General features: G+C 40.3%; 1 protein-coding gene across 7 annotated transcripts in view; it reads right to left on the reverse strand.

Moving 5' to 3' along the window:
• Positions 1 to 19,793, reverse strand: part of NCOA4 (nuclear receptor coactivator 4) — a 30,623-nt gene that overhangs the window by 7,916 nt on the left and 2,914 nt on the right. Inside the window, exons 1-10 of one of the 7 annotated variants that reach the window (XM_060126757.1) lie at positions 14,022 to 14,038; positions 8,623 to 8,777; positions 6,775 to 6,915; positions 6,498 to 6,586; positions 6,079 to 6,187; positions 5,438 to 5,527; positions 4,755 to 4,901; positions 2,652 to 3,665; positions 2,112 to 2,252; positions 178 to 1,764 (exon numbers count right to left, since the gene is read on the reverse strand). In XM_060126757.1, the coding sequence (XP_059982740.1) occupies positions 1,759 to 1,764; positions 2,112 to 2,252; positions 2,652 to 3,665; positions 4,755 to 4,901; positions 5,438 to 5,527; positions 6,079 to 6,187; positions 6,498 to 6,586; positions 6,775 to 6,915; positions 8,623 to 8,777; positions 14,022 to 14,031 (1,902 nt within the window). In that variant the 5' untranslated portion in view covers positions 14,032 to 14,038 and the 3' untranslated portion in view covers positions 178 to 1,758. Of the gene's footprint in view, positions 1 to 177; positions 1,765 to 2,111; positions 2,253 to 2,651; positions 3,666 to 4,754; positions 4,902 to 5,437; positions 5,528 to 6,078; positions 6,188 to 6,497; positions 6,587 to 6,774; positions 6,916 to 8,622; positions 8,778 to 14,021; positions 14,040 to 14,674; positions 14,815 to 18,257; positions 18,321 to 19,793 lie in introns of those variants that run through there. The other 6 variants (XM_060126755.1, XM_060126754.1, XM_060126752.1 and 3 more) reach the window with 6 other exon arrangements.

Here is a 19,793-nt window from a genome sequence, read left to right on the forward strand (position 1 = left end):
GAAGTTAGTAATAACCTATTTGCTAATTCAAGAATCATAAAATACACTGATAAATTTAAGTGAATATAAAAACACTGTTTTTATGTTCAAGTGTTTCTCAACTGTACTCCTAACCAAAGGATATCACATTCATATAATTTTGTGACAAGGTGTTTTACAAATCACAGGACAACTATATGGCTGTTATGCTTTTAATGGAGGGAGGCACAAAATCCATCAATGCAAAAGAATGTTTTACACTCATTAGCACAGTGATTGTTAATTTAGGGATACACAATGTGTTAAACCTCAAAAACTACAAGGTTTCCTGCAACCTAAGATAATGGAAAGGCTCCTTAAGTTTTTACCCACCACCTTTAGTTTTAAAGTTCTAAATGGTATTGGAGAACTAAAAAATAATAGGCTCGTTTCAGCTGTGGTTCAAGAATTCTAATGAAGTTGGCAATGACACTGGGAATGTGAAGTTTCCCCAAAAGGGCTTTCTAGATGACCACATCACAAACTTTAAAAGTATTTCCAATAACACATAGGCAAGTTGAGTGGCTTAATAGTGTAAAAGCCTGGAAAGCAGCTAAGATGTCTCATCTTACAGAATTTTAAAACATGGTATAAATACCATTTCTCTCCTACAGAGAAACTTTTTAAAGCATGGACATAACTTTAGGGATGCTAAGGAAACATCAATACTTTTCATAAAGCTTCAATAAACACCCCAAGGCACAGTGTTCAAAACGGCCTATTCACTAAAATGTCACTGCATTATAAGCTATAGGTAAGCTATGCTTGCAGTGAGAGGACATTTAATTTATGCCTAGTCAAAAGCACCAGGTGTCCAGTTCAGCTTACATTTACACAGGATGCACCAGTAACACTTAGGATAGTGAATAGTTCAAGTACTACATTTCCAGCATGTCTTGCCTTTTGCTTTTTGATTAGTCAGCACTGGGGCTCTTCTGCCTGTAGTTCTTCAGAATACTTTGAAAGAGGCTAGGATTACCCTGAATATAGTCTTAAAGCAATATGGAGCCCTTCTGAAAGAGCTGTCTAGATACTTCAATAATAACGTTTAGAGAAGGGAATAAAGATAAAACTTGAAATAGTTGAGTTTGTTTCAAAAAAAGAAAAATAATGTAGAATCTGGCATGTAAGCTAAAATGTTTTGTAATTAATGTCAAAAATTGCCAAGATTGTTAATACTGTTTTGGTAAGAAAAAAACCACTATATTGGCAAGGTTAATTATTTGTGTGAAATAATATTGTACATTAATTAAACAAGAATTCACCGTTAATGGAAGAAAACCCACAAGAAGGGGAAGCATCCAAAGGCAATCAAAAGGTTAGGTTAAAAAAAAAAAAAAAAGTAAGTTTACTAGTTTCAGAATACATCAACACACCTTGATTATAAAACTATTTCATTTTTAAAACTACAGTGCTTTAATGTACTTCTAATAACAACCCAAACTAAGGAGCCGTGGAGGCTTATGAAAAAGACCTACCCACTATGATGCTGTGTTTCTAGTGTAGGGGTGAATTAATACTTCTGTAAGAAGGAACTGAATCACCTCAACATCAACAAACAGCCTTTTTCTTTTACACAGTAACTCATAATTTGATTATTTCTCTTCACTAGTTCAAAATTAGGCAGAAAAGGAACTACATCAGACCCAGAAACGCAATGATTTGGCAAGCCGCAGTTACTCAGCTCATGGATTTGTGCTAATCTGCAGAAAATTTGCTTGACTCCAGTACTCCATTCCTTCACATCTGTAAAGAAAAGCCCATAGATAAAAAGTCACTTCACTGCAGGATAAAAAGCAAGTTTCCCACCCTGAAGCTCTCACTTCTCAATAAGCTACTAGAATCCACACAGGCTCCAAAAATTCCCCCAACAGCTACATCATCTTGAAAGGTCACTTTCAAGTATGTCCTCGTTACTTCATGGAGCAAGTTCAAGTGAAATACATGAAATTTTTATGATCTTTTCCCCACCTCACCTAATATAGAAACCATTAATAGGAATACAGTTCAGTGGGCAAAGTATGAATTCATATATAAGGCAAAATATCTTTGAGCAGCTAAAACTAATATTTGCACTAGTGGCATGTACCCACCTGTAGAGGAGTTCGATACAACCATTTTTCTTTATCAACTTTAAGCTGCATACAGGCAAAGAGATCACAAACTGCTGGGAGGCCATAACGGTCTGGGGGAAAGCTGTGTTCCTCCTGTAGGGGCGAATTAAGTAATACTTCCTGCAAGAAGACAAAAGGTGGATTGCTACATGACAACTGGGAGGCGTGAGACCAACAATTCATCTTCAAATAGTGTAGTGTCTATAAAGAATGATGTAAATGTTGGGCATTCTAATAATGAGCAAAGGGGACAACTATTTTCTCTACTCCTAATCTTTTCCATAAGTAGCAATAAAATAGGCCAGATGGGGATTTGGAGCCTAGAAAATGCACAGAAATTTCAGTTTGAATAATCAAATCCTCCATTCTGTTGCTAACATGGCACCAAAATTAATACTTAAGCCATATTTAATAGTTAAGATATTTAAGGATCTGGCCCATTTGCAAGGTTTGGGATTAAGAAAGTAAAAATGTATTAAATATACTTCAAAAGGTGCTATTTTAATGTGTTGTGCTCACCTTGGCCTTCCGAAGTAGCCATTTGTCTTCTCCTGAGGATAACTGGCTAAGATTTCCTGTCTTTTTTCCTGGCAAGACCCAGTCAGCTGTGTTAAAGGGACACCAGGAAGTGGCCAAGTGGCTTGTAAGCTTTGGTATGCCAGCTCTGTCCTCTCTAAGAGGCACTTCCTTGGGACATCCTTCTTTGCATGAGGGGGTAATGAGCCACTCTGACAAGGGACTGTTCCTTATGACTTGGAAGGAATCAGCAATTCTAGAAGAAGCCATTGCCTTTGGTGCCTTAGCTTGTTCTGTTGCCTCTCTTCTGGATGGACAGAGCCACATATTCAGGGAATCTTTATGTTTCTCAGGTTCAGGTTTTGGTTCCACAGGCATACCATTTTTATCCTTTCCTTCTTTCTTCAGAAGCCATTTACACAGAGCTTCCTTCTCACAATTTTCATCACACACACACTCTGCAAAGCTTGTACAGGGCTCATTGGCTTTGCAGACCTCCTCTACTTTATATGGGTCTTGATGATTCTGGACAAGCCAATCCTCAGTAATCATGCTGGGAGTGGACAAGGGTTTCTTGGCCTCCAAGTGGTCATTCAGGCACTTCAGATTGCCCAGGTTCTCAATCTCCACACCTTTGAGCTGGTTACCCTGACAATTGGTACAAGAATCAGGCTTGACAAGCCAATCATTCACACTATAGGACTCCTGGAACACCTGGAACAAGAGCTTAAACTTCTCACTGGTTTCACAGCTGCCATTCTCAGGCTTCTCAAGCTTATGGGATTCCTGGGGAGTCACCAGCCAATCAGAAAGCTCCATCTCATCTTGATCAAGAAGCTCTAGCTCTCCAACCTTTTCAATTTCAATGGAGTAAGAACTGGTAGTAGAATGGCTGTTACACTTTTGGTAACTTGGTTTTTCAGAAACTTCTTGTTGCTGACTCTTGTGGAGCCAATTTTCCAAGCCCTTTAGGTTGCCCCAGACTTTACTGAAGAAATTGCAGGCTCTGGCAGAAGTCTACATAAGAAGTACACAATATTAGTTTGCCAGAATATTATGACTGCTTTGGGATTCAATGATAAGACTTCTACTTATATTTACCACACTGCCCAATGTTTCTAAATTTAAGTATATACATAGCCAAAAGGTATGGGATTTCTCTATTAAGATATTAAAATATATGGTTACAGTAAAACTTAATTTTCTGCAGTTTTAAAATAAACAAGGCAAAATAGGAGGAAGCATTTGTAGTGGTTTATAGAAAAGAGACTAGTACTTCTATATAATGTGACTTTATGAATAAAGAAGACAAAAATGAGCCATGGATATGATGAGACAAGTCATCAAAGAAGGCTAATAAACATGAAAAATACTCAACCTCCTTAGTAATCTAAGAAACTCAAAACAAAAGTTTTTACTGTTACTTCGTGTCAAATTCAGAGAAATAAACTTGTAAACGACTACCACTATTAGAGAAGTTTCAGGGAAGCAGGTCTCTTCAATACTCTGGTGGGAATATAAACTGCTATCAACTTCCTGGAAAGCCAAATTGGCAATCTGTAGCAAAAGTCTTAAAGGGACTGCAGAACTATAATCTAGGAATGCCATTTCTAAGAATTTACTCCTAAAAAATGCATCAAGAATGTACGCAAATAATTAGTTCCTGGACATGCAGAGGAAATGTATTTATATTCAGAAAAACTGAGGTTTAGAGCCAATCAATGAAATATTATATAGTGTGAAGGATTTTATGGAAGAAATTAAATGACAGAGAAATATATTCATGCTCTATTAGTAAAAAAATCTGCTAGCCAAAACAAAAGTTACAGAATGATATTTTTCTTTAAAAGTGTATGTATGCATAAACAAAAATGTTACAGTGGTTGTTTCCGCATGTGGGATTATGGGCTTGTATTTCTTTATACAGTTTTTTCCTAAGCTTTTTATCTACAGTGTAGACATGTCACTACTGTAATAAAAAGTTATTAAAAGATATATATTTCCCAGACTAGAACTAAAAACCAAACAAAGACATACACTATCAGTTAATAACTAGCCCCATCTATTACTTCATCTATCTCAGAAACAATAAAGGCAGCAACACACCTGACTATTCTCCAAGGTCTGCTTTTGGGTGAGCCAGTCCTGCAGATTGGTACTGGGTATGTAAGGAGTTTGGCGACTGCTGGCAGGTTTGCTTCCAAGGAGCCATTCGCTGAGAGGGACAGCTGTGGTGCTGGATGCTGACTTCTGCTAATCACACAATACTTTGCTGCTTAACAAGGCAATGTCAAATGCAGTAGAAAGTTTGCCAGAAAAGCAGGAGACCCAAGTTCTCTTATCTTGGCTTGGTGCTGACCCTGCACAAGTCAAATGACTTCCCTAAGCCTCCATTTTCACAATTACAAAACAAGGAGTATAGCTGATCTCCAGGGTTCTTCTCAACTCAAAACTTCTAGGATCCTATATTCACATTGCCTTTAGAAGTAAATCACCTCTATGAATGATAAAGAGAAGGATCCCTAAGAGAGAACCAACCCAATCAGAGAGCTATTGATAATTCTTATGAACTAACTGATAACAATTACTTTCTTACTCAACACCTCTAAAACCTCTAAATTTCTGACATTCAGTCTCAAGGGAAGCATTTAATTGCATAAACTAATTTATTACCACTGGTGCCTTTTTACAAATAATTCGTAGCCAAAAAAAAAAGTGATATAATCAAAACCCAAAAGAAACATAAGTCAAGTAATAACTCAGTTACAAGAAACAAAATGACATTTTACCTGCTCTGGCAATGCGATATAGCTTCTTTTCTCCAGGAAGGGCCCAATATTTGATGAACTAGCATGAGCCATCAGATGCTCAGGAATTTGCTATAAGAAAAAAGCAAATTAATCATGTTTACTAATGTTATGCTTTCATACCAAAAAAGTGAAACTGTAATCCCTAAATTTCAAAAGTATTAAGCGAAGTGTTACATTTCACTAGAATATTCTTTATACTAAATTCACTGACCTACGAAGTAGTTACAAAATCTGAGAGTTCCCTATCTATTGTACTACATAACTATCTTCATGTAAGAAACCTTCACCAGAATTGGTAGTATTACTACTTTTAACAAGACCCAAATGAGACCATATTTGACTCTAAAGACCATTCAAGCCATAAATTTCATAAGAAAGAAGTCAAAGGTATTTAAAGGGATACAAGATGAATTCTAGAGATGATCAATGAGTCAATACCACATTCCAAGCACTACCAGCCTAATCCTCTATAAATTTAATCAGAAAATGAAATTTCTGAAGCTTATCAAATTCTCAAGAAAGCCACTATTCACAGTGAAAATGTGTTATTTTTAAGACAACCTGTGAGGCCACAGACCTGAGAAGCTCACTATGAACCTTCTGAGATGAACACTACTCACAATGGTCTTAAGAGACCCAAACGTGGTGATTGCCTGGCGCAGGGCAGTTATATCGGCTTCAAAGAGTAGGACAGTCGAATCTTCAGGTTTGAGGGTCAAACTGCCCAGTCTGGAGAAAAAAAATAAAACCTGGCTATTTTAAAGAAACATCTATTTCAAATTCATCCAAAATAGAAACCAAATTGTGAGTTATTTGAAATGACTGTACTTTTCTAAGAAACTCAACCAAAGATAGATGACTTAACCATGTACCATGTATCATACCAAGTATGATATTAAATATATAAAGCAGGATGATCTTATCCAAGGAAGAGAGACGTCAAGTTAAATCCAAATCATGCAATGAGTTACAAAATGACTCTTTTTTAATACACCAAAGTCAAAGAGCCAAAGTCAAAACAAGCAAAAAGGGTCTTTACCTCTCCAGGCACACAGAGACTTGATTGGCTAGATCTTTGTTCTGGGTGCACTCCAGCTGATGAATAAGACAATTGAACTGACCCAGCAACTATAAAAAAAATGAAACCATCTAGCCACAATGATACTAAAAGCACCAAGTGTATCCAAGTTAACAAATAGCAAATAGCACTCGAGATTAAATTTTTATCTCATCTATATTAATGCTGCATTACAGGAAAAAGTCTCTGGAAACCAGAAACCACATTCAAACCAATCATGGCCTTGCAGTCATCTTACCCAGTACAGCTGTTGGGCCTGCTGCTGTAGCGTCTCCTCTTTAAGCTGATAGATCAGATCTACCTGTTCATACAGCCACACCTCACGGCTTCGAAGGCATTCCAGGTGACGACTTATGCAACTGTGAATCTGGGCTTTGACCTAGAAAACATATATATGTTAGCTTCACTAGTGCTGTAAGCTCAAAGAATGGTGTTTCCCACAGTATGGCGAGGTCCCTAAACTTCTGGGGGTCACAAATCCTTTTGATTATCCAATGACATTTATGCAGTGTCTCCCCAGAAAAATGCATACATTCAAAATTTTGCCTATAATTTCAGCGTTGAGTCCTGAATCCCATCCATGAAACCACCAAAGCCCCATGGACCCAGTTTAAGAATCCCAGCCATAATGCATATCTAAGCTCCAAAATCCTCCTTCAATACTCCTTCTTCTAAGAGGATCAGGTTTATTTTGGGTGTCCTAAAGAAGTCAAGAGAGAATACAAGGATATGTCATGCGATACTGATGCCCCTAAGTTTTCCACATAATTTGAAAACCTATAGTTTTACAAATTCATCAGTGGAAGAAGACAAGAATATTGATAACTAGCCCTTACCTGTTTTCTCACCCTACAAATGAGCAACACATTTACAGTAGGCCAATTTAGTAAACAAATGTGTCACTACATGTCAACAGCCAGAAGACCATCAGGGTAGACAGTTTATGTAAAATTATAAACTAAATGTCTCTGGAAGCATAAAGAATGATTCAAAAGAGGGATAAATATAAAATTTCTAAGGAAGAAAATCATAACATCTATAAATTATCCAGGAGAATCCACATAAGAAACTATATATATTTTGTTTTGTTTTGTTTTGTTTTTGTTTTTGTTTTTTGCGGTATACAGGCCTCTCACTGTTGTGGCCTCTCCCGCTGCAGAGCACAGGCTCCGGACGCGCAGGCCCAGTGACCATGGCTCACCGGCCCAGCCGCTCTGCGGCATGTGGATCTTCCCAGACCGGGGCACGAACCCGTGTCCCCTGCATCGGCAGGCGGACTCTCAACCACTGCGCCACCAGGGAAGCCCCAAGAAACTATATTTTAAAACACCTTTTTCTGGATAGTAAAGTGGTATTTCAAAGTCATGTAACACTTGGTCTACCCACTCACCAGCAGAACGTTATTAGGCCAATAGAAGGAACAGATTTCGTTCTGGCTAGCTCTAACAATTAAGTCGTTTATAGAACCATGCCACCACCAAAACCATGCCAATACCAAATTAACAGATGGTAGGGGACATGCTGAAGTGCCATCCTTTATGCATTAAGAACAACTGACCAGTTCAATGAGCTGAGCTCATTCACTTTGTTACTTTTTAGCGGATGGCAGTGCTTGGCACAGGGACCACACACGGAAGCAATCAAAAATGCACGCTGGGGCTTCCCTGGTGGCACAGTCGTTGAGAGTACGCCTGCCGATGCAGGGAACACGGGTTCGTGCCCTGGTCTGGGAAGATCCCACATGCCGCGGAGCGGCTGGGCCTGTGAGCCATGGCCGCTGAGCCTGCGCGTCCAGAGCCTGTGCTCCGCAACGGGAGAGGCCACAAGAGTGAGAGCCCCGCGTACCGCAAAAAAAAAAAAAAAAAATGCATGCTGGACTGAATTATCTAAGGTGGTGCAGGAGTTTCCAAACTCTTCTAACATCTGCTTTATTTTCCCTTTGGGATCAAAGGCACCAACATTTCAGGCAGACCATGCAAGGCATGGGGTAAAACTTTTGGGTTTGGAGAAGCCAATCCCTTCGCCATGCTCTAACCAGCCCTGTAATAAGAGTTCAGACAAGGAAAGAGAAAAGCACACGTCACACCTCTCGCAAGTTATCTTTAATTTGCTGTTCAGTCCGGAGAACTCCACCAATAGCAAGCTCCAAGTCCCTCCGTGCATCACAACACCTCAAAAGGGGTTCTTTATTACTGGAGCAGCCACTCTGGTCCTGTGAGGTACTCATTCTGCTCCCTGTTCCTTTAAAAGAAAAAAAGAACAATCCAAATTGCACCATAATTACAACCAAAAACCACCTTGCAATCATCTCCCAAATGATTATTCCAACCAGCTCCCAGTTACTAACTACTTAGATTACTTCCGACATAGGACTTGGTACATAGTATACCCTTAATAAATATTAACTCCTCTTCCCCGCCCACCATTACTGTGTTCCTGCCCAAAAATCCTATGCATCTACTTTAGTTACACTTTACATGGGAACAGATATTTCTGAAAAAATACACTAAATTGCCTGAATTGATAGGGCATATAGCCTCCAAAAAGTTAAAAGAACACTAGATTGTTTCTATTTACATACCTGAAGTCATAAGGGGCATGTGTTCTCGTTTTATAGATTTAGAGCTGAAGACTAAAAGGTCTAGAAGGACCCATAATTACTTTGGAAAGAAGGTGCAAACCAATAACCTAATACACAGAGTTTAGAACACTGTTTAGATCTGACATTAACCTAAATTTATTGGGAGGATTAAATTTTTTATTCCCCCCCTCCTTTTATATTTAGGAAGAACTCAGGGATGCCTTCATAGCTAGGAAACTCTCAGGAATGTAAATCTGACAATAATTTCATGGGATTCTGCTATAAGGGAGGTACTTAGAGAAACTGGTGTGGGAAACCACAGAGAATTTTCTAATAAGCATAGGAGAGAAGAAACAGAAGTGGAAAAATACCACATAACCCAAGATATAATGATATGAGACTGGGACAGAAGACTGTCAGAAAAGCAATGAAGCAAAGCTTGACAAAAACTGCTGGAAGAACAGTCTGATGTGTATCCTGGATAGATCTAGAATCAGAGATGGTTTCTAAATACTTACAAAAAGAAAGCAGTGATCACAGTAGCGCAGCATGGATTCACTAAGCCCTGTGACACCAAAATTATTTCCTTCTTGGGTAGTTTTACTGAACTGGCCAGTCAACGTAATCCTTTAGACACGATATATTTGGACAATAGTTAAGACTTGTGACAAGGTTGTATACCATCTCTGTGGACAAAGTGAACATGGGCAAAACAGGCCAACTAAATTGAATCATAAAATTATTTTTTACAAAGTACTCAAAGGATAATGAATTGAAACCAGTCTGTTAAGTATTTAGAGGTATGCCCCTGTTTTCCCCAATTACTCAACTGTTTTCCCTAATTGCCTGGATGAAAACACAGAAGGCAGACATTAAAGTTGGAGACAACACGGGGCTGTGACAAAACAGATTCCAAACAATCTCTACATAGCTGTTAAATCTTATAAAACAAAAATGTAGATTTTTTTTTTTTTTTACTTGAACGGGGGAGGACAAAGTGGAAGAGAATAAATGTAAAAGGATGGAGGTTTTTAATTGAAAGCAAGCTCTATATGAGTTAGCAGTGTGCTGGATCTCAGAGGAAAATTACTTACATGCTATTTGACTACATTTACCAGAAGTATAGCATTTGCCACTAATCAGTTCCATGTTTATTAGACTAATTTTGAAATTTCTTTCTGAATAGCAAACTTCAGAAAGAGGCATTTAGAAGAAAAAAGAAAGGGGCCTCAAAACCATGAAAACTTTCTCCAGGAAGGGAGGCTGTTTAGATAAGAGGAGTCTCTGGGAGGACAAATTTACTATTCTGGAATACTTGGAGACCTGTCAAATAGAATTAGACCTGTTCAGAATGACCCAAAGGAGTAGAGGAGGATTAACAGAAGATATCTGAGGCAACATATAAAAGAACTTCCTAACAGTCCTGAAGGAAACGACCTTCTCAGAGAAGCAAGCCAGCTTTCGGCTGAACAGCAGTCTACACAGTGCAAATGGCTGACTGCTCATCCGAGACACAGGGAACTCTGGCCTACACTGCATCTTTAAGCCGAGGTTTAGGGCCAGGTGGCTAGCTAGAAGCTGAAACGGGCTGAACACTGTGATTCCCCACCCCCAGAAATAAGACAGCGGGGGAAAAAGCCCAGTAGGCTTTCTTTTGACCATCTCAGCAGAAAATTCCCATTCAGGAACTAGAGTTCCTGAAAGATTCAGGAAATTTTCTAACTTCCCCCTGCTATTTTGTTGCCACAGTCTGTTTCCCCATAATGATCTCTAAAATGGAAGGGCTTCATTAACTGGATTCGACAGGAATCCCCTTGGAGATTTTTTTTCCAACCCTTGAAACACCAGCTGCAGCTACTTTGCTACCTTCTTTCTCACACTGTAAGCTGCCCTGTTTTAAGCACACCATTAGTGTGCACTTAGTGCACACTGTAGGAACTTTGAACAATACCTGCATAACGAGTGAAATGCTGGCTCATATTCAGAAAGTGGAATGTCACCTCATTACCACAAGTTGCTTCACTTTTCACTTAAGTTACTTATATGCAAAGCATGTTTAGGTGTCTTTCAAATGTGTAACCAACTTTCACCTGTGCCAAATTTCCCATTCTTAGGTCCTCACCATGTGTGTGCAATGCCACAATGCCTGGCACAGTGTAAAATTTAAACAGTAACATTAAGTCAAAATGTTGCTTCACAATGTCAAATACCCCAGAACTCTAGATCACGTGGGAGACAAATTCAAATGCATACAGTGCTGACTTAGAGAAGTCTTCTCAAGTCCATCACAAATACTATACAACTGCCTAACAAGAACAGAATATGGCAAAAGTACACAAATTGGATTTTCCCCTTATCAGCTATGGATAGAAAATAGGATGAGATTTATAAGTTACAAAACTGATTTTCCCCACATATTTATCCCTTGTTTTCAAATTAAAATGAGTGTTATCCTTCAAAACAGTAACCTTGTTAGAGTAGGGGTCTTTAAAGCCATTAAGAAAACCTGTTTCATTCCTTTACGGCCAGCCCCAGGGATGTCTGTCCCTTCGCTGCCCTTGGCTCTGACCCTCCTCCTCCCTGTGGAGCAGTCAAGGGGCAGTCAGCTTCCATAGTTGAAATCCCAAGAAAGAAGCTGTGCAAAGGTTTGCCTTCTTGTACTGCAGTGAGGAGAGAGCCCTCAGAGCTGAAATCAAGAACTCCACCACATGGGTGAATTCAAACCACAATAAGGTGAAGCCTGAGCTAGCTTTATGAAATGTCACATCCAAAGAGACGTTTATGAGTTATCTAGCTCATATGGTCAATTTCAAAAATTCACCATTCCTTTCAGGTTAGAGAGTCAATGTAGCAAGCATGATGTTTAAGAGATTACTCTGAGGCCTGACAAACCAGAATTCCAGCTCCATCTGCAACCTTCAGACCCATGAGCGAGTTACTTAACTTCTCTGGACCTCAGTTCCCTCTAGAAAAATGTGGACAATGACAGTAGCTACGAAGTGCTGCAATGAAGTTAAAGTGAGACAGTATCTGCCTTTAGGCACTTAACCCAGGCCCTGCACACTGCACTTTTTAACGCTTTGGTTGTTTTTGGTTAGCTGAATTATGGGGACCTTAAGAATCTCCACCTATGGACTATATAGAAAGCAGCACTGAAGCTAGAAAAGGCTTTGAAGTGAGGAGGCCCTGATTTAGAATCATTTAGCCATTAATCAATGCTATGACCTTGGACCATTTGCCCTTTTTGAACCTAATGTCTTAATTAAATAAGTGAGGATAACAATACTTACCTCATAGACTTAGGGGTGAGGATGTGGTACCTATTTAATAAATATAGCTCCCCATATACTCTCTCACTATAAAACCCAGCAAAAGGCAAGTTGTTTTTATGGCAAAAGCTCAGTAGTCTAAACTCTCTAATATATACCAAGTGTACACACACTTTTGCCTGTTTTCTTACCTGTAAAAAGATTAGACCAAATCAGCTCTAATTCTAAAATTCAGATCAATGAAAGACTACTAAAAATGTCGTTTTCTCTTCACCTTTATAATACAAACTACTGCCCTACCACCTTCAACAGAGGATTGCCTTAAATGTGTATTTTTTTTTTTGAGACAAGTTAAAAGTTTAAGTGCTTTCTAAAACTTCCCTGCCTCTAGGGTTCCTGTTCTAGGTTTTGGAGGAGGAGAGAGAGAGAGGGGGAAACACACACATCCCTCAAACAAATGAATAAGGCTCCAGGAAAACCTGGAGCTTTCCTCAAAGAAGAGTTCCACAAACTATATATGCCATACTTGCATAATGCTTTGCACAAATCTAGTTATGAAATCCAAAGATCATGGAACCAGAACTGAGCAACTAAACCACAAATGAAGCTAAGTCCCTATCATATGGTTTAACCATAAAATTTCCAAAGAAACATAACCCTCTTGTGACCGATACAAACCACAATTTAAAGTTGGAAAACCTTAGCCATCTCTTTAGTAGACTACTCTCATTAAACAGATGAAGCCACAAAGCCCCAGAGAGTTTAAATGACCCATCCACAGCCATTACACGCAGATTTGGGTTTAGAACTAGCATTCCTAGGGTCTAGTCCTGGATTCTCTCCTTCTTACCAGCTTGTTCTTCCTTTAGTGTATTATCACCCATAAATTCTTTTTATTTGCCAACACTAAAGATTAAAATTAACATTCCAATGGGTTACTAATGGAACACCTTCCGTTAAGAATCTCAGTCCAGGGCTTCCCTGGTGGCGCAGTGGTTGAGAATCCGCCTGCTGATGCAGGGGACACGGGTTCGTGCCCCGGTCCGGGAAGATCCCACATGCCGCGTAGCGGCTGGGCCCGTGAGCCAGGGCCGCTGATCCTGCGCGTCCGGAGCCTGTGCTCCGCAAAAAAATCTCAGCCAATTCTCACAGTCCTCAATAAATTATAACAATTTTTCAGAACCGTCTTCCTTAGATAATGCTAACAAAAATAAACAGCACATCATGATAGACTCAGAATAATCAAAACACTTCCAAGATGAAGGACAGGAGCAACAGCCCTGGGTTCTGATCTCACATCTTATCACAACCATTCCGCATTCCATTCCTCTGTCTGAATGCTTATATCATTTCTAACTGCACCTTCCAGGTCTCACTGCTTGTCCCCCCTTCCCAAATGGCCCTCCTCTCCAAAAAAGGTGTCCACTTTTCACTTATTTTCCTAGCATCTAAATCACTGCGAAAAGACCAAGCCCTTAAAAAACAGACCCATAAGACACTTACTATGTTCTATGAATTACTAAATTCGAAACACTAACTGCCCATTTGGTTATCTTTGATAAGACAATATATATCAGAACATCTGTACAAATTTTCAGGAAAAAAATTATAGTAATAGTCCGCATGCAATTTTACCTTGAGACATTTCTTAACATCTTCTTTCTTCTTACTGTCAGTTTTAAAAAACAAAAGGTTTTTTTATGTCACAATTCATTAACTCAAAGGTTATCTATACGTATCTTATCCTAACCCTTTAATTCTTTAATAATTTCTGAAATTCAAGATCTGATTCTTCGTAGTTTTTTTAAAAACCATGTAAATAAAGATTAATTCCTGAAGAAACAAACAAAATAAGGTAATAAATTCACGATAGCACATTTTAAGATCGTTTAACACTTCAGACCTTACTGCGCTCAGATCTACCTTTATACATGTAACTATGAGCAATCAATTCCAGCACTTCAACTTTCCGAAGCAGTAACTGAAAACTGACCACAATATTGGTCATTACCATCTAATGCCAATTTAAGCGTTTCTAGTTCAAAAGCAACATTGACTCATGCGACTTTCCAGGTTTCCCAACACTTTCTAGGAGCACTGTCGCCCTAAGAAGCCTGGGTCCCGTCCTCCCTGGAAGCCGCAGCCGCGCGTTCACTCTCCGCTTAAGAGCGGGCACGAGTACTGCTCAGTACGCATGCGCACAGCCCCGGCCGCAGGGCCCGTTCCCAGCCCGGCAAGGGGAACCCACCCCGAGGGCTCCCGCTGCGGCCCTGCACTGCCAGACGTACCTCCTTGCAGGCCAGGTCCCCGCCGTGTGAGCTGCCCAGCAAGCAGAACGCTGCTTTATCCGCGACCAGGGTGACAAAGTTTCCTTTAACCCTCAGGTCGCGCCCCGCCCGCGCGCCTGGCAGCTCCCCACGGGCGGGCGGGAGCGCGCACGTCGGCGCCGGGGTGGGGCCGGAGGCTCCGCCCACTCGGGCGGCTCGCGAGACCCTATAGCTGCCCGAGGACCCCCCGCAGCCTCCCGCAAGGCTCCGGCGTGGCTCCAAGCCGCTTGGGCTCCCGGCTGGACGCCGCCATCCCCGCCCGACCGCTCAGGGCGAAAGCCAGCTCGCAGAGCCCCGAGGGATGCCAGGGGCTCCTCTCCAGCCTCTCCTCGGCCCACCTGCTCCAGCGCTTAGCCTGTGTCCACCCCGATCCGCGCCCCAAATCGTCAAGACGTCTTTGATTTAAGGATTTTGCTGCTAATCACTACAAAGAAATAACAAACGTGGGCCAGTCAGAAGGCTTCCGGAGTTATTACTGGAATGTTCCTGGCCAGTAGCTCCTGACTCCCTGAGATTACCACTGTCAGCCTAACAGGTTCAAGGCCCGGCTTTTGTTTCAGGCTCTGACATCTCACTTCCGTGACATACCTCTACCTATACCCCAGCGTCCCTCTGTCTCTCTCAAACACAGTCCACACGGCCTCAATCCAGTGCTGCATTTAACACTCATGGATGCTTCTCATTCAACAAGCTGAGCACCAACAAGATGCCAAGCTCTATTCTAGGTGCTGGGAATACAATAGTGAAATGAAAGCTCCACCAGGACAGTAGTACAGAGTAGTTAAGAGGATGAACTCTGGAGCTAGACCGTTGCCACACAAAACCTGGCTCTGCCACTTAGATGCGGTGTAACCTTAGGCAAGTCACTTAACCAATCTGTGCCTCAGTTTCCCCATCTGTAAAATGAGGACAATAATAATGGGCCCAACTCAATGAGAATTATATGAATATACAAAAAAATGTTTAAGACAGTATCTTACGCATAGTAAGTACTTCCTGTCTGATGATTATCACGCTCATGGTACTCTACTTTGATGCCCTTTTCTCCGAAAATAATCCTCAAAGTCTGCATATCCCATCAGGCCAGAGATAGAATTCTATACAGCCTTGTCATTCCCTTCAATTTTTTTAATGTAAAATACTTACTCTCATCTATGCATATGAAGCTATCTTCATAAACAGAGTAAAGCAAAACCACTTGACAAAAAGCAAAGGCCAGTGGACACTGAAGACTATCACCTTCAATTAAGCATCCCTCAGATTTCAGATGAACAGAGTTTATGGAAGTGCCTGCTTTATCTGTGTTGCACAGTTTCTGGGATCCCACTTCAGACATTCACTACCAAAAATAATGAGAAAGCAACTTATCTCTGAATTCAAAATTTCTTCATTGGAGAACATATTTTGTGAAGATACAAAAAAGATACATACCTCTGAATGATGTTAAGTTAAAATTTGATAGCCCTTTGTATTTATACTTTAAGTCAATGGCTAGAAAAAAGGAATTCTCAGTCTGTAAAAATGACTGTCAAGAACTTTCACCTCTCTTTTATATGCCACTACAAAATAGTTACAATGTAAATAAATACAGTAGGAACTTTGTGGACCATCACCTACATAACCAATGGTTTCTATGCCCTCTCTAAAGGATCCTGGCCAATGCCTCAGCACACTAAATGCTGCAGCTCTTCTTCACTTGAACTTACACAGTTACTGAGAGTCAGTGTTATTCTGTTTATGACAGCTTTAGTTACTATAATGATGTGATTTACTAAAGAGTATATAAATATAAAAACACTGGGGAGAGAAAAAAACCATAAACATCTACAAGAATTCTGCATTCAGACTTTGCAGGCACCTCTTTACTCCCTTAAGCTTTGTTATCTGCCCTGGCATATTTATGAAATGTTTAAGTTCTAAAGGGAAAAAAGTCATAAGGCATTTTACCTCTCTTATGTTTCAAGATTTCTACGGTGTCTCACAACAAGAGAATCATCTATTTCCCGGTAGATTAGTAGATCATCTCATCTAAAGAGAGCATAAACTATAACTCTCCAATGGTTCCCCCCTGCCTACAGGATAAAGTCCAAATTTCTTTAATAAATAAAGTTCTCTGTCTTCTGGCTTCAGCCTGACTCTCCTGCTGTCTCCCCAGAGCAGCGCCCACACCATGATCTTCCAGACGGCAGTTCCATGCATAGACCAGGCTGGTTTGCCTTGTACAGCTTGGCTCTCCCAGCTCTCTCTGCCAGCAAAGCCAGTTCCTCCCCTTCTCCCCAACTGTCTGCTTTTCTGACTATGCTTAAGTCACCAACACTATTAAGCCTTTCCTGACCAAGCATCCCATTCCTCAATAGTTTTGACCTAGTGAGTTAACTGCTGCCTCCTCTGGGCTCACTGTAATCTGTATAAGTTTCCAGCATGACACCTATAACACATGTTATCCTTACTGTTACATGTCTGCCTCCTTAGCCTGAGAGGTCCCCAAGAGAAGGGACCACATATTATTTGGCTTTGTACACCCTAGTGCTGAACAGACTGCCTGCTATCGGTATCATGGCATTACCAACCCCCCTTTACATTCTATGTGCTCTATTGAATTGAAATAAAGAGAATGGTGCCCCTGGAGTTGTGCAGTGCTGTAGCCCTCAACTCAACAGAGGCTTAATACATGTTTGATAAATGGATGAATGAATAAATGTTAAATGAATGCTCAATTTCAGACCAGCCACAATAACTATGGTAGAATTCTGCTTCAAACATAAGTAATCAACTTGATGTCCCACTAAGGCCTGCATTAATTCAGGAGGGTTTTTCAGAAGTGGAAATGTTTCTACCATAACTATTACTTTTTGTTCTCTTTCAAACAAGACAAAACTAGCAAGGATATTGCTACTGAAACTATGATTCCAGGATAGGCACTGATATAATGTGTCTTTCCTGATGCCAAGCCCATCAAAGCCCAGCTATACAGATTCACAAGCACCAGCTGATTTGTGAGTTAAAGGGGAAACATTAACTGTATTTACAGCCAACTCTGGATTTTTTTCTCTGATTTTGCAGTACCACAGAAATTCCAGCTGACATCACAGAAGTTTGGTAAGCTTTCAGAAGTAGGGCTGTGCCCTATCTTCAACTTGAAACTTCCCGCCATAATATAGCCAAGGTTAGGAAACCATGTTATTTATCTACCATCACAGTAATAATATCATTTTATCCCTGATTTTATATGGTAAACACCTTGCAGTTTTCCCCACAGAAATAAGCAAGTTATAAAATATTTTCCCTCCTCTAAAGCCTGGGGGACTAGAAAATATGCCAAAATAAAACTCAAAATATACCTGAGATCATGTTCTTATGAAATCTGTAGTTGTCCAAGTATTAAAAGACCTAACTTCTTGTCTATGAGCAACTGACAAGCAAAAACCTTTTAACCTATGTTGCCAGTTACTCACTCCTTCACTGAACCAAATTGTTACATTTGTAAAGGACTCAAGGCAATGCTAGATAAGAGGAATACTTAACACCCAAACATACTCCTTACCTCAAAAAGAACATCTTGATTCCACTGCATAATTGAGCCAAGCAAAATCAGGGATGACGAGCTGGGATAAGAATGGCTAAGAGAGTTGGAATGAGCATTCATGTCAGTAGTAAAGAAAAAAAAGCACTCTCAAGATAACTTTTTGTTCACTTGCCAGTGAATCTATTTAATTCAGAGTAAGGATGACTTGCTAGGATTTGAGGTATGGCAGGCTAGGTGGGAAGTTTACAAATTATGACTGTAATGTTATGATTTAACAAGCAAAGAAGACAAGCTCAGAAAGACTATATGGCAGCTCCTCTAACTGACAAGCATAGATAGAAACACTATTAAAACAATTCACCAGAGCAAAAGTGGTCAACTTGGCCTCCTTATCAGCCTAGGCCACCTGCATTGTTTACATCTTGTATGTCGCAACAATGTATTTAGACATACCTGTATAGGAAACAGAGCCAAAGTGAAAACCCGGAGCAAAATTTTAAGACGGCCAAAAAGCAGCAGGAAGAATAATAAAACTGCCATGGAAATCTATAGTTCCTTCATGAAACTGAACTTAATCTAGTATATACATATTGGTTGGTCCCTTATCATAATCACTTTGGACTTGCAACCTAACTAGTAAGTATACAGAGACACTGAATTTACTGATTTCAGTAACACTCAGAAGGTGCTCTCTGATCCAGCAGCACATTGCACTGTGTATCCTGCATAGTGAATGGTCTTCATTCTCTGAGGCTGGAGCTGCTCCTCCAGCATGCCTCAGGGCCCTTGCATTTATCCTCCAGATATCGTGCCCACTCCTCTTCCTTAGTGTCATCTTCCTCACTACCCTATGTAAAATAAGTCTTCCTTCCACACACTTCCCCTTAATATATTTTATTTTTAAATTATCTCCATAGTATTTATCAGTATCTGACACGTAGAAACCATTTATTTTCTGATCCCACTTCAGAAAACACACTAGAAGATATACGTTCCACACAGGCAGGGACTTTGTCTTTTTGTTCACTGTTATACAGTAGATGTTCAATAAATATTCATTGGAAGAATGGATCCAGGGACTTCCCTGGTGGCGCAGTGGTTAAGAATCCGCCTGCCAATGCAGGGGACATGGGTTCGAGCCCTGGTCCGGGAAGATCCCACATGCCGCAGAGCAACTAAGCCCGTGCACCACAACTACTGAGCCTGCGCTCTAGAGCCCGTGAGCCACAACTACTGAGCCCTGTGCCACAACAACTGAAGCCCACGCACCTAGAGCCTGTGCTCCACGACAACAGAAGCCACTGCAATGAGAAGCATGGGCACAGCAACAAAAGAGTAGCCCCAGCTCGCCGCAACTAGAGAAGGCCTACGTACAGCAACAAAAGACCCAACGTAGCCAAAAATAAATAAATATATATTAAAAAAAAGAATGGCTTCGGTAAGTATTTAATATATCTATGTGCCAAGACTTTTACTTTTACACATTATCTCATTTAGTTCTCACAAAACTTTAAGGTACATATGCACTATCAACACAATTTATTTATTTATTTT

The sequence above is a fragment of the Lagenorhynchus albirostris genome, chromosome 16, assembly GCF_949774975.1.
Source record: "Lagenorhynchus albirostris chromosome 16, mLagAlb1.1, whole genome shotgun sequence".
Lineage (NCBI taxonomy): Eukaryota > Metazoa > Chordata > Mammalia > Artiodactyla > Delphinidae > Lagenorhynchus > Lagenorhynchus albirostris.